At 36.5% G+C, this 14,557-nt stretch overlaps 1 protein-coding gene across 2 annotated transcripts in view; it reads right to left on the minus strand.

Moving 5' to 3' along the window:
• Positions 1-415: 415 nt before the first annotated feature.
• The window catches only part of nup50 (nucleoporin 50), a 61,293-nt gene continuing 47,151 nt past the window's right edge, over positions 416-14,557 (minus strand). For both annotated transcript variants that reach the window (XM_072267828.1, XM_072267827.1), the window contains 3 exons: positions 6,905-6,986; positions 5,129-5,247; positions 416-3,179 (listed from right to left, as the gene is read on the minus strand). In XM_072267828.1, the coding sequence (XP_072123929.1) occupies positions 2,968-3,179; positions 5,129-5,247; positions 6,905-6,986 (413 nt within the window). In that variant the 3' untranslated portion in view covers positions 416-2,967. The remainder of the gene's footprint in view (positions 3,180-5,128; positions 5,248-6,904; positions 6,987-14,557) is intronic.

A 14,557-nucleotide genomic window follows, 5' to 3' on the forward strand; every position in this document is an offset into this window, starting at 1 on the left:
TTTTTCTCCACAGACCCCATATCACCCATTGCATATTTCTGACTTTTTTCCTGTTTTAATTTCAGATTTCTAGCAATCACATTATTGAATTTTTGAATTAGTTTCTATTCCATTGGATACCTGATTGGCTTAAGATGCAAATGTTTTCAAGTCATTTTGCTTTATCAATTACTCTAGCAACATCTATAAATAAGTGACCAGTTTCAAGGCCACATACATGCAAACAGTAACATTCTGCTGAACCTTAAAATGGAAAGTTGTTTAAAAAATTCCAGTGTCAAAATAAATCTTTTCCAATAGAACATACAAATTCTCAATTTGGTTCAAAATTGTTTATGCTGAAAGATAATTTACTTTCATTCTGTTTTCACAAGTAGGTTTGGCAATTCAGAAATAAATTCAGAAGATGCACATCACAGGTTACAAGCAATTTTACTTCCAGCTTTTAAAAAGATAGTCAGCAGGTAAAGTTGGCAAGGTCCTTCACGTGGAAGGTTTCAAGGTGCTGTACATTTCCTCTTATGAGAGCCATTTTATTAAATCAGATCACATGCAATGATACTGCCTGTAACAAACTGGTAAACTGAATAACTAGACACAGAAGAGCATAGCAGTATTTTTTTAAATTCCTGCAAGTTGGTAAGATGTAGGAAATACCAACATTGAAAAGAAATCAAGTTAGGAATCTCTGGGATTCAGCAACTGAATTACAAAAATAAAAGTTATAGTCTTTCCCAAGCCACTATAACTCAAAAATTTAACACTTTCATTGGTAAACTGCATTTTAAAATTACTTTTAAAATACTTGTATGGCAAAACTTCAGCAAACAGTATTTACCAAAATTAGTTATAACAAAAGCCGCATTTTAGATCAATTTAATAATGTCATCAATAGATTGCCGATACAGACATCTCTACGCTGGTGTTTATTTCACAAGTTCCTCACCCCCTCTCAGATAACTGTCAATCTATTCTTTTGTCCCTCTTGTGCTTATCCAGCTTCTGCTTATATTTAACTATGCTACTCAATTGGTCCTCTGCACAGAACTTTCCACCTCCTGCCTACTTCCCAACCTCTAGTTGCAGATTCATCACTTGGTAATATTTCCTAGGAATAAGTGATAACTCATTACATAAAGATCACAATTGATCTCCTTTCTTTTATTTCCCTAGAGAAAATCACCAACTTATGACATTTTTATAGTAAGTACATCCAACTCATTTCTGATTTCATTCTTGTGCATTTTTGGCACCGCCCCTATAGATCATGGAATACAAAATTGATGCCAAATGACCAAAATGATGTCACATGACACATGAACATTGTATGTTGCTTGATATCACTGGGCATGAGAACTGGCTAATATCAACCTCAGCATTAATAATTGTGGTTCAAATATGCAATACTTATCTGGATTGTTGTCTATTCAATAATAAATCTGTGCATAGAGTTTGTAAACGTTCTAATTATTTTATACATCACTTTAAAATATTTTAAATACATCAACTAAAAACATTACTAAGACCATGACAAACTTCTCAAGCTTTATTCATCCAAGGAATACTTAAAACTATGCTTACTTTCCAACTCTTCAAGGATTCCCTGATCAATACAAAGTACACCTCAATCAACATTGATATTTAGGATTCATGAACTATAAATGTTCTTAGTTATATCTGCTTATTTAAATACAATTCAAATTAAAATGCTACAAACCAATTTCTAAAGTGGTCCCACTGATAGATCTCTTCAACAGCTGCCTATTACTGACTTAAGGCAAAAACCCCATTATATATAGAAAATATGCTTTAAAAGCTCAAATAAATACTGCATGCTCTCCAAAAGATCTTCAAACAAAATAACTTCACATAGCAGGACACACGAGGAAAAATGAAATCATGTAAATTCTGTCAAATTAGCTTGTTTTATACAATATTTAATTAGAGCAGGTAATGCTCAACTGTGGATTGATTTATAATATCAGGTTATGTTTAAGAAAGCTTCTATAGTGGGAAAGTATGGCATTAAACCATATCTTTGGCCAAATTTACCACGACACCAGTCTGAAATGCATTTTATATGGTCTAAAAATTCTCATCTTCCAACAAATTAAACTTAATCAAATGTTACATAAATTAAGAATCAAGATCAACAATCAACAGTTTTTTTTTGATACATTATGATACGAAGTGAAAGCAATGTAGCTCACCAATAGTTAAAATGGACAGCTATAAGGGAGTTCAGGAAAATGGCAAGAATTCAACATTTATTTATTCACCAATTCCAATCACTGGTTTTTTCTTAAACTTACTTCATTGTATTCACAAAATCATTTCCATCCTCCATGTGCTATTTGACTTAGTTAAGATGGATTTTATTTTTACTCCTTCCCTGCTCAGTGCAGCTTCCAAGCTCTCTTGGGCTCAATATTTTATCTTATTCTAATAAAAGGTGTGAACCTTGCATGCTTTATTCCCAAACTGGTGAACAGGGATACTCAACGGCCTTTTTGGAAATGGAGCAGAGGCAAATATCAACTGCTACAACGGTTTGATTAGAGGTGTTTCAACATTATTCCTATTACTTGATTATAATCTGCACTAGAAACCAGAAAAAAGTGGAACTGGAAGTCTGAATGTAAGCAAGAAAAAATTCTAATTCCCTAGGTTAGCACACAGGTTTTTCCATGACATTGGTTGCCAGGTTATTAAATATACTGGCCCTATTTATCAAACTCGTGGTCTAAATGATCTATCAATGCTGCTGAAAATCAGGTCAGGCCACTAGTGTACACAGAAAATAACTCCAGTACATGGGGATGTTCCTTTCATAGTGAAAGCACTTAAGTGCAATCTGCCAAACAATTATAATTTCCTGAACCAGTAACATTTTATTTTAAAAGGTGAGAATTGAAGACCCTAGCAGCAACTTGGCAAAACTTGTTTACAGTATCAGAGCACCAATAATTATACTTGATGTGCAGCCTGTTTCTCGGTAATAATTTTGTGAAGCTCATCCGCATCCTGAGTAGTTTTCACACGGATCAAAATTGGCATAGCAGCATCTGGATTTTTCTCATCAATGGGAGGATTAGGAACACAGACGAGAAGGATGTTGTTTTTTCCTGTTCTTGTACAAGGTAATGATGGATGAAGCAGAATATTCAGTAAAATATTTCCTGGTTGAGAAAAAAAGTTGAAAGCCTTAAAAATCTAGCAATTTCCCATAAACATATTCTCATGTATAATTAAATTTTATATTCAAGTCTACTCTTAAACATAAATCACACATTCTACTTCCATTAAGTTTTATTCAAAGCCTTGCTTCAATGACTTATTAACTAATGGAAACGTTTTCCAGCATTTGTACTTGTAAAAGTACTTCTAATTTAAACAGCAACTTACAAACTCAAACTCAATAAAATCTTCCAGCCAAAACAAAGCATTAGATTTGTAAATGGAACATGGGTTCTTGTTTTATTCCCTCAAATAGTTGTGTTCTTATGCTGAATAAGATGTTGTCAATTTTCAGTTAATAAATCTATACATATATTAATTATAGATTAACACATCAAAGCAAGCCATTCAGCCTAAAGACCCCTGAATGGCTTTTCCAAAAATCAATCCACTTAGTAATATGTAACTATACTAATGAAATATATTGAAATCATATTCAATTGTTTAGATTTCGTCCCTCCCTCGTCTCAAAGGCTTTTAAGTATTGTACCGAGGTAATTTTTTGAAATCAGACAAAAGTAAGGTTTTTCTTAGTTGGTACTGGGTTCTCCCTGTAAAATCATCATGCACAGCTAAAAGTTCAGATTCACTCTATGCTCCCTCAGGACGGCCTGGTGTGGATGAGACACACCTTCTTCTGGAATGTGTGTTTGCCAAGACGATATGGGAAGGGAAGCTATGGCTTTTTTCTGATCAGTTGCACAATACTCATCGGGTGTTCTCAGGGACACATACTGAGGCAAACTTTCCTATCGGTGATTCAGCAAAAGATGCACTTGGGTCTGCCTGAAACTTGCTGGTCTTCCAGTGCAAGGAGCAATCCAAAACTGAATACTGCAGTCTGGATCTGTCCAATCTGAGCGACAAACTGAAGCTTCGTGTAGCTACCCTAAGCTTTCATGTGGACTGTCAGAGCACAGTCCTCATGGCATTAGGCCCTTTGGAAAATCCTCTCAAAACTTAATGGGTGAAAGAATAATTAAAACCATGTGGACCACAAGTAAGTAAATAAATGTAATAATATGCTAAGAACACTGAATTGTCCCATAAAGCAATGACCTGCATATATAAAAACAATTTTTAATGAAAAAGCAGTTTTGGAAAGAAAATTCAAATGTGGAGGTTTCAGAGAATAGAAGTGTTAAAACCCAGCAACTCTATGAAATACAATGAATTCATGCTAGAGGATGAACAGTACCTAAAGGGCACTGTATTGCTAAAAAGTAATTGGCTGGTTTTACAGCAGGTTTTTCTTCCAATATAATTTACAAGTGGAAGGTGTTGGGGAAAAACAGAAATTGTGAGCATTTCCTCAAATCATCCATGTCATTGCTAATGTTTCTTGGGATGGTAGTGCAATTGACACTTGAAACTACTATGGTTAAAGACACTGACACAAAACTGTCAGGGAAGGGAACTCCACAATTTTAACCCAGCAACTGAAGATCTGTGACACATCTACAGATTGGGATGGTTGCCAACATGGCTTTTAAAGTGGTACGGATCAAAAGTCTGGGTGATGCTGTTAAAGGTCTGGAGAGTTGTGGCAGTTCATTTTGCAGATAGTACATCTCAAATGAAGGCAGTAAAGTTTTAACAGTACAAATCACAAATCATCGCTGATGGTGTTGTTGGAAGTGCACTTATCCAAATATGTGCATAATATTCCATTATTCTATTGGCCACTGCCTTATTTTACTTGAAAACCTTTGATAAATCAGAAGATGAGGTATTCAATGCAGTCACCAGTCAAGTTAGGATGGCTAAACCCAGGATTTGATTATCACATTTAAGATGTAAACCTCTAGCATTGCTGGATCTGCCTGCTAGATTCCGTATAAATTATTTTTGCTACATGATTTAGGTGAATTATAGATGCTAATTAACTCACCTAGATTAGTATCTGCTCGTATCAACAACTGAAATTTTTGATCTGCCACAGGTTTTAAATGGATTGTACCAATTCCTTTATCTTTAAAATCTCCATCCTTCTTGTAGAACATTTTACATCTGGAAAAGCAAAATTTAATACTTAAGCTTAATAACATTAAGCACACCCCGATAAGAGACACTTGTCCTGCGCTTGACAATTTAAGACTGAAATTCCATATTGACAACCATGAACCTTTTCCCATATAAAATAAGTGACATTCAAAAATCTGCTTCAGAGCATCTGCATTGAGTGTATGATCAGTCTTAATTACAACATCACAGGTTTCCGTAAGAAGGTATTGATGGATGCTCCAGTTGAACTGTTGGCAGCAGTCTAACAGCTTATTAAGTCAACTCAGTATACTCCAGTGCTCAGGAGCTGGGTCTGGATGTAAAGAAATTAGTTTCATCAATTAATAATATATTCAAAAGTGAACTTTTAGTTCCTAAAAGTTTAGGATGTCATATGATTGTAAAAAAAACACTTAAATGGATGTTTCTTTTCGGGGGGGGGGCAGAAGAAAATATTACAAAGAGGCAAGACTGAAATAGTTTTCCAAAATAAATTGAAAGTAAAAATTCACCTGAAATGCCAAAGTAAAAAGAATTGTCAATATGTAGATAATAATTAAATATTTGTTAGTTTTATACAGAACAGAAATGGGCCTTTTACAGTACCATCAAATCCATTTCAAATATTTTTTCTATCTGCACTAATCCCATTTGTCCTCATTACATCCATATCCCTATGTCACCACTGTTCAGACAGGTGTTTAAAATGCCTCTTAAATGTAATTGTATCTGCATCCCAGTGTCAACCATTTTCTATGTAAAACCTACCCCCCTCAATGTTCTACCTCTCATCTTAGCCCTTTACCCTCTTATTTAGATACCTCTGCCACGTGGAAAGAGATTTTGACCATCTACTCTATTTTTTATAATCTCATATACTTCTATCAAGTCATTGCTCAGCTTCTTTTGCAACAAGGAAAACAAGATTACACTATCCGTTCACTCCACATAACTTACAAGTCTCCAAATTCTTCTTCCTGTTCTAGAAATATGTCAGCAGATTAATTGTTCACTATTAATTATCCCTAATACCCAGTGGCAGGACAGTCAAACAGTTGATGGCCAATCTGAGAAAGTGGCAAGGCTGGAAGTAATAAAATGGAAAATGGAATTGCTCTGCTGAGAAATGCATGGATCAGATGGGTCAAGTGATCTTTATTTGTATTGTAACAAGAATCCTAATCTTTGCATCAACAAGGTATAGAATATTGAGTGCAAAAGGGAAACATGCCTTTGCAAAAACTTTAGACTTCAGCACATGCTGTTCTTTCACTATAACAATGCAAGTTATAAGCTAATAGAACATGGGCAGATAGAGGCTAACCATTGAACTGTCCAGATTAAATACTTAGTATAAGTCTGGGAACAAAGTCTTGCATACACCATTTTCTACAGAGCTCTATGGAAAAGGAAATTTATTTCCAGGATTAGCAAGTTAAACTTAAAGTTAAACTGATTAAAGGTCCTAAATAAATACTTGCATGCAGGACAAATGCAAACACATTTAAAATGGTTTCCCACTGTAGAATCTGAATCAAGTTAAAAGTACTTAAGGTCCAAAAGACAATCGAAATTTAGACATGCTACTTTTACCTTGGAAATCAAATATACATCATTCACAAAATCAATTATTACAAACTTTACTTCAAATAACATTACGTACTTCTTTGAAAAAATTGCATCTTCTTCCTTGATTTCATTTACAACTGGTTTAGGAGGCTCTTCACTCTCTTCTTCATTTTCATCTACAAATTGGAATAAGCAGCAAATTTTTAAAAAATATGACAGCAAAGGAAACAATGGATACAAAAACTAAGAAAAATGATTGTCAATGAGCATATACAAGGTGGATAAAATAACCTTCTCCTTACTGCAAGAAATATGAACATTAGGCTGTATTATAATAGTGACATTGATGATTTTTTTCTCCTAATCCATTGTAAACAATTAGTACTCAATGTGTTTTGCTATTAAGATCATACTTTCAAATCATTTACAGTAAATTTTGGTTAGTTAATTGGGCCATTGGATAATCAGGGCAGCTGCTTATTTGTTGCACCCCTTTAAAAAACTAATCCAGAAAATAGCTGGGATTCCCTTCATTTATTTGGGACAATATTCTGCTTAACTGGGGCAGGACACTGTTGCCAAACAGTACCTAACTAGCATCAGTTACGTGCACTTGTGTGGCTGGTAAGACACTACACCGTGCTTAAAGCAATCAGCTAGCGTCAGTTGTGTGCGTGTTCAAAAAGCGGTGATTTTTGTCACTGATAGTTGGTGAGAAATAAGCAGCAAGACAATTTCAAATTGTTTTGCTCACTGCAGTTTTAAGCATTCAGGCTTAGAGATGCTAGAAACAGCCGGGAGTGAAAATGAAACTAAAACTATTTCACTCCAAGTTAAAACCTTTGATGAACTTGAAGGTATCGACAATCATTTTGAATGTTACAATGCAAATGAAGATTTGGAGGATGCAATCCTCTAAAACATTGTATGAAAACAGTCAATTATCTGCACGTGTCTGTACTGATTTTGTCATTTGTAGTCAAAAGGACAGCAGATGAATTCCTCCATGGATAACTTAGGAATTAATACAGTTTAATGGTAGAGGTATTGGCATTGTTCAAATCAGTTCTGTATTCACTTAAATATACAAATTCATACTCAGTTAAATGGTAGTTTGTCTTCTTTACACATTTTATCTATTTCCATGAGATTTGCCTAATTTGGGCAGCTGCTGTATTGGGCCAAAATGTACTAGTCCCGATGTGTCCCAATAAAGTGGAATGCACTGTAATTAAACTATGGACTACCATCACCAATTTCACGGGGGGGGGGGGTGTGTCTGTGTCTCTCTCTGTTGTTTTTCATTATTTCTATTTAGAAAACTCATCTCAGGGTGTATATGGTTTAATGCCATACTTTCCCACTACAGAAGCTTTTTTAAACATAACCTGATATTATTATAAATCAATCTCCACAGTTGAGCATTACCCGCTCTAATTAAATATTGTATAAAACAAGCTAATTTGACAGAATTTACATGATTTCATTTTTCCTCGTGTGTCCTGCTATGTGAAGTTATTTTGTTTGAAGATCTTTTGGAGAGCATGCAGTATTTATCTGAGCTTTTAAAGCATATTTTCTATATATAATGTTTTTTTTTGCCTTAAGTCAGTAATAGGCAGCTGTTGAAGAGATCTATCAGTGGGACCACTTTAGAAATTGGTTTGTAGCATTTTAATTTGAATTGTATTTAAATAAGCAGATATAACTAAGAACATTTATAGTTCATGAATCCTAAATATCAATGTTGAGGTGTACTTTGTATTGATCAGGGAATCCTTGAAGAGTAGGAAAGTAAGCATAGTTTTAAGTATTCCTTGGATGAATAAAGCTTGAGAAGTTTGTCATGGTCTTAGTCATGTTTTTAGTTGATATATTTAAAATATTTTAAAGTGATGTATAAAATAATTAGAACATTTACAAACTCTATGCACAGATTTATTATTGAATAGATAGCAATCCAGATAAGTATTGTATATTTGAACCACAACTATTAATGCTGAGATTGACATTAGCCGGTTCTCATGCCCAGTGATATCAAGCTTTCTCCGTGATGGACTTGGGCTTACTTTTTTTTAAAAGAAGGCTTTTCTGTACAAAGGCATTGTGTTACAACAGTCGATACACCCTCCTCCACACATCTACAGAGGTTTGTCAAAGTTTTAGATGACATGCCAAATTGTCACAACCTTCTAAGCAAAGCTCCGCCATGCTTTCTTTTTAATTGCACTATGCGCTGGGCCCAGGACAGATCCTCAAACAATAACAGAGGAATTTCAAGTTGCTGACCCTCTCCATCTCTGATCCTCCAATGAGGACTGGCTCATAACATCTAGTCTCTTCCTGAAGTCAGTAATTAGCTCTTTGGTTTTGCTGACATTAAATGAGTGGTTGTGGCACCTCTCAGCCAGATTTTCAATCTCCCTCCTATATGCTGATTTGTCACCACCTGTAATTCAATTCGAATTTGAGGTTACTGAATTGCTGGAATCTTCTAAATCAGAGGGACTGGATTATTGGGGCTATTTAATGGCGGATGTAAATACACTTTGGAAAGAGAGAAGTGAGGACCATGGGGAACTGGCACAAAACAGATGAGGCATGAGGAAAATCATATTGAATGACAGGGCATGCTTGAGTGGCTGAGCAGTCTACTCCTGCTTGTATTTCTTATGTTCATGGATAATAAGCATAAAAATGAATGCTGAAGGCAACAAGGATACAGGCCTGTGAAGTGAGTAACATGTAGTTAACATGACAAGTGAAACATTAGGAACACCAGACTTAAGTGTGTAGCCAAAATACGCATTTATTATAAAATTGCCCAGTGCAAGGAACAAATGAGCAATCTTTAGATGCAAATTATGTTCAATTGTCATGAAATGGATGCCTGCAAAATGGCAAGTAAACCTGATTATAATTTAGCAGCAAAGTATGTAGCCCTAATGATAGATAACTGTCACTTTAAAGCAGGGGTCCCCAACCTTCCTTGCACTGCAGACCAGTTTAATATTGACAATATTCTTGTGGACCGGCCGACCAGTTGGGGGTGGGGTGGGGTGGGGGGGGGAGGAGGTTGTTCAAGTAGGGTTAAACTCATCTCAACATGTCTTTTACAGTTAGGGTTGCCAACTTTCTCACTCCCAAATAAGGGACAAAAGTAGCAGTCAAATACGGGACACTTATGTTTACCCCAGGGAAGACTACCATGACCATGAAGCCTTGCGCGGGCATCTGTGTGTGCATGCGCGTACGTGCCGATTTTTTTCCCCACAAATCGGTTTTGGCTTAATCTTCCCAACTATACTGTACATACATTAATTCTTCTTTATATAGGCTGTGTATTTATCAAGTCATTCCTGCTTTTACTATATGTTAGTGTTATTTTTGGTTTTATATGTTATTTGGTATGATCTGGTAGGTTATTTTTTGGGTCTGGGAACACGCAAAAATTTTTCCCATATAAATTAATGGTAATTGCTTCTTCGCTTTACGCCATTTGGGCACGAAAGGTTTCAGAGGAATGCTCTACCTTAGCGGGGGGGAATACGAGACAAGGGCAGTCCCGTATGGGACAAACCAATTTAGCCCAATATACGGGATGTCCCGGCAAATACAGGACTGTTGGCAGCCTTATGTTCAAGTTCAACAGTGCGTGACGGAATGAGGAAAGGTGCAGCTGACTCATATTGTTTCCTCGCGGACCGGTAGCACATGCTTTGCGGCTTGGTGGTTGGGGACCGCTGCTTTAAAGACAAGAGATGATGCAATTGGAAGCATGCAGGAATTGGTAACTGTGAAGGAAAGATTGAAGAACTTAAGAGTCACTGTGGTCCATTGGGTTCCTGAAGAGAACTGTAGAGTGGCAAAATGCATAAATACAAGTAGCAATCAATCATGTTGCAAAGGCACGATAATCTTTATGGAGTATTTTATCTTTCACGTTATCTGGAAAAATTATGAGCTTCTGTGGCACTGTTAGGATAACTTTTTTTGCATTACATAAGTGTCTTCCTTCTTGAGGAAGTAACAAGCAGGATAGACAAAGGGGAGTCAGTGAATGCTGATTACTTGAATTTTCAGAAGACCTTTGATTTTGTGCTATCCATAAGCCTGCTGAACATGACAGAGCCCATGGTATTACAGAAAAGGTACTAGCACGGCTGACTGACAGACTGCAAAGAATGGGAAGACCAGGGACCTTTAGAGGTTGGCTGGCGCTGACTAGTGTTCTGCAGGAGCCAGTAATGGGTCCCCTACTTTTAACGTTACATGTTAATGATCTGGAGACAGAACTGAATGTGCTGTAATTACGTTTGCAGATGACACAAAGGGAAGTGGAGGAACCGGTAGTGTTAAGAAAGCAGGGAGTCTGCAGAAGGACTTGGATAGGTTGGGAAAATGGACAAAGAAGTGGCCAGTGTTATACAATGTGAAGTGTATGGTCTAGCACTTCGGTAAAAAGAATAAGGGCATAGACTATTTTCTAAATGTAGAAAGAATTCAGAAATCAAAAATGCAAAGGACTTGAAGGTCCTGGTTCAGGGTTCCCTAAATGTTAACTTGCAGGTTGAGTCAGTGGTAAGGAAGGCAAACACTTTATTAGTATTCATTTTGAGAGGACTAAATTTTTTTTTAAAAAAGCAAGAATGTAATGCCAAGGCTTAATAAGGCATTGTCAAACCATATTTGGAGTATTGAGAGCAGATTTTGGCCTCACATCCAAGTAAGGATGTACTGTCCAGAGAAGCTTTTGCAATAATGATCCCAGGATGAAAGGGTTAATGTATGATGAGTGCTTGATTGCTCTGAGCCAGTACTTGCTGGAATTTAGAAGGATGAGGGTGATCTCATTGAAACTTACCCAATATTGAAAGACCCAGACAGAGTGGACCGTGGAAAGGATGTTTCCTGTAGTGGGAGAGGGTACAACCTTGGGATAAAAGGATGCTTCTTTAGAATTGAGAGGAGGAGGAATTTCTTTAGAGGGTGGTGTATCTGAGGAATTACTTGCCACAGATGGCATGGAAGCCAGATCACTGGTTAAATTTAAAACAAAAGTTGATTGGTGTTTGATTAGGAAGGGTGCCAGAGTTTTGAGGGAGAAGTAGGAGAATGGGGTTGGGAGGGGTGAGGGAAGAAAATTATCTAAGTAAGAATGGGCTGTCATTGGAGAGGGTACAGAGAAGCTTTATAATAATCCCAGGATGAAAGGTTAACATGACTAAATGGCGGAGCAGATTTGATTAGTCGAACGGCATAATTTTGTTCTTATGTCTTATGGTTTTATGTAGAGAGCCTAACTGGACATGAACTTTTATCATTAATCAAATTTAACAGGTAATATTATAAAGGGCAGTTGTTAGCACATCATTTCAGTAGCTGAAGGATCCAAATTATAATAGGTTAAGGTTTACAAAAGGGAGCCTGAAAACACCTTCTTGTACAAAACTATATGAAAGTGGAACTTGTTTTCACAGTAGCACATCAAAAATGTAGCAAGGTAACAAGATTAGGCTGGTGGAAAAAAGTTGAATTAATATGGGATCATTGGTAAATGCTTGTGTAGTTGACAAAAACAGATAAGACACCTACTTCATTTTTAGTTATAGGAAAGAATTTGAAATAACAAAAATAACTATCAGAGATTAAAAAAAACACAAGACTGACAGAAACATATTTACATTTATAATAACGAGCCAGATTTAGTTAATTGAGCCATGTATTAAGCTTCATCTAACAAGTATAATCCATTTGAAAGGGAGAAATGAAGAATATCTACCAAGAATTTAGATTTAAGCATAGCTGACTGTCACATAATGGAAGACTGATTATTCAAGGTAAACTGGGCACACATATTCATGAGCTGAAAGGGATTTTAGAGCAGTGAAAATTGTTCATAAATGAACCTGCTACAGAATCAATTTATTTCCCCATGCAGAAAGACTTGTGTTTGCCAAAACAAAAAGCCATGCGCAACACCAGATACGCAAAAGTTGAAACTAAATGAAATTGAATACAAAAAACAAAAAAAAGTAGATTCAAACAAATTGAAAAAACACTAGGTGACTAAGCAGAAAGAGCAACAACTCTAACAATAAGTCTAAATTTTCAACCCCAGCATGTCATTAGAAATCACGGAACTTTGAAACAGACTCCAAAATAAGGAACCTATGAAAGGACTCAAAGACCAACCCAAGGATATATTTACCTGCTTCCTCAAAAGGAGTTTTGTGCTACTATTACCATAGAGAAATTGCAAGAACCTGTAAGGTAAAAAAGGATCTAGTGCTTTCCCGGTGTATATGACTAATAAACATTTCTTAGATTTTCAGCTGGGTACAGGTACAGCTGGGTTCAGATTATAACCGACATTTCGTTGCAAACTCTGCCATCTCCATCAGATAATGCCTGGGCACATCTAGTCCGGCAATATTTATACCCCTGTAGTCCGTCCCTTCCGATTAGTCCTCATCCAATCAGGTTTCTGCTCTTCCACCTTAACAGAATTCCCTGTGAATGCGGAGCAGCATATATCAGCCAGATGGGACGCATGGTGGAAACTCGCATCAAGGAGCACAGGAGGGTTACCTGGAGAAATCGGCAGTAGCAGAACAGAGCATTTGCAATGGCCATAGGATCGACTTCAACAGCACAAAACTACTGTGTCGTGCCAATGGCTTTTGGGACCGCCTGGTAAAGGAAGCCATTAAGATAAAACTAGAGGAAAAGAAATTTAATAAAGACAAAGGTCTTGCTCTAAATAAGAACTGGAATTTGATTGTAAACAAAGTGGAAGAGCAGAAACCTAATTAGATGAGGTCTAACCAATCAAGAGGGACGGACTACGGGTGTATAAATACCACCAGATTAGACGTGCCCAGGCATCATCCCTGATGAAGATAGAGTTCATCAACAAGACATCAGTTATAATCAATACCTGTACCTGGCTGGAAGCTCAAGAACAGTTTAACTCAGGAGTCCTTCCACATCAATACAATTTCTGTGTGCAAATTATGACAAGTACCAACAGTGCATAGATCTGGAGAAAAGAGCTAATATTGACAGAACGATCATGAAGGAGGGGCTTAATAAATGTTTGGGGTAGAATTTTCTGATTGCAGGATAAGCTGCTTAGAACCAGAGACTGAACCAGCAATGACCACAAAGATAGTTGGCTTCATCAACCATTACTACATTCTTAAACAGAGGACTGAAGTCAACTACATTTAAGTTAAAGTAATGCCGCAAAGACTACATCAGCACTCTGTTTTGCAGCAATATTTAATTAAATAATTCCTTCATATTTCCTTGCAACTATTTTATAGTACTACATGTTAGTTGTGATATTGACTTAATAATAATTAAAACAAAAGTGCTCTAGATTGTGCTGCCGAGTACATAAACAGATTGGTTTAAGCAAACTTCTGAATGGCTGAACTAATCGGGCAGCCAGCCCTCCACGCTCCACCCCCCACCAAAGTCAGTATTATTTTCAGGGTAGCAATAGCCAATGCCAGACAACATCTGTTTAAGATGACTGGAGGCATGTTTAGAGATTAGAGGTAGTTTTTTTTTTAAAAGTGTTAGGTGCCTACAACATACTGCTGTGTAGAGGATAAGGAAAATGGAGGGTTATGTACTGTTTAGGAGGGAATACTCAAGATTGATTGTGGAGTAGTTTTATATAGGTCTAGATTTTATGATCATTGCCATTAACTTCACTTTCCTGAAGATCATGATAATA

The sequence above is a fragment of the Mobula birostris genome, chromosome 9, assembly GCF_030028105.1.
Source record: "Mobula birostris isolate sMobBir1 chromosome 9, sMobBir1.hap1, whole genome shotgun sequence".
In the NCBI taxonomy this organism is placed as follows: Eukaryota; Metazoa; Chordata; class Chondrichthyes; order Myliobatiformes; family Myliobatidae; genus Mobula; species Mobula birostris.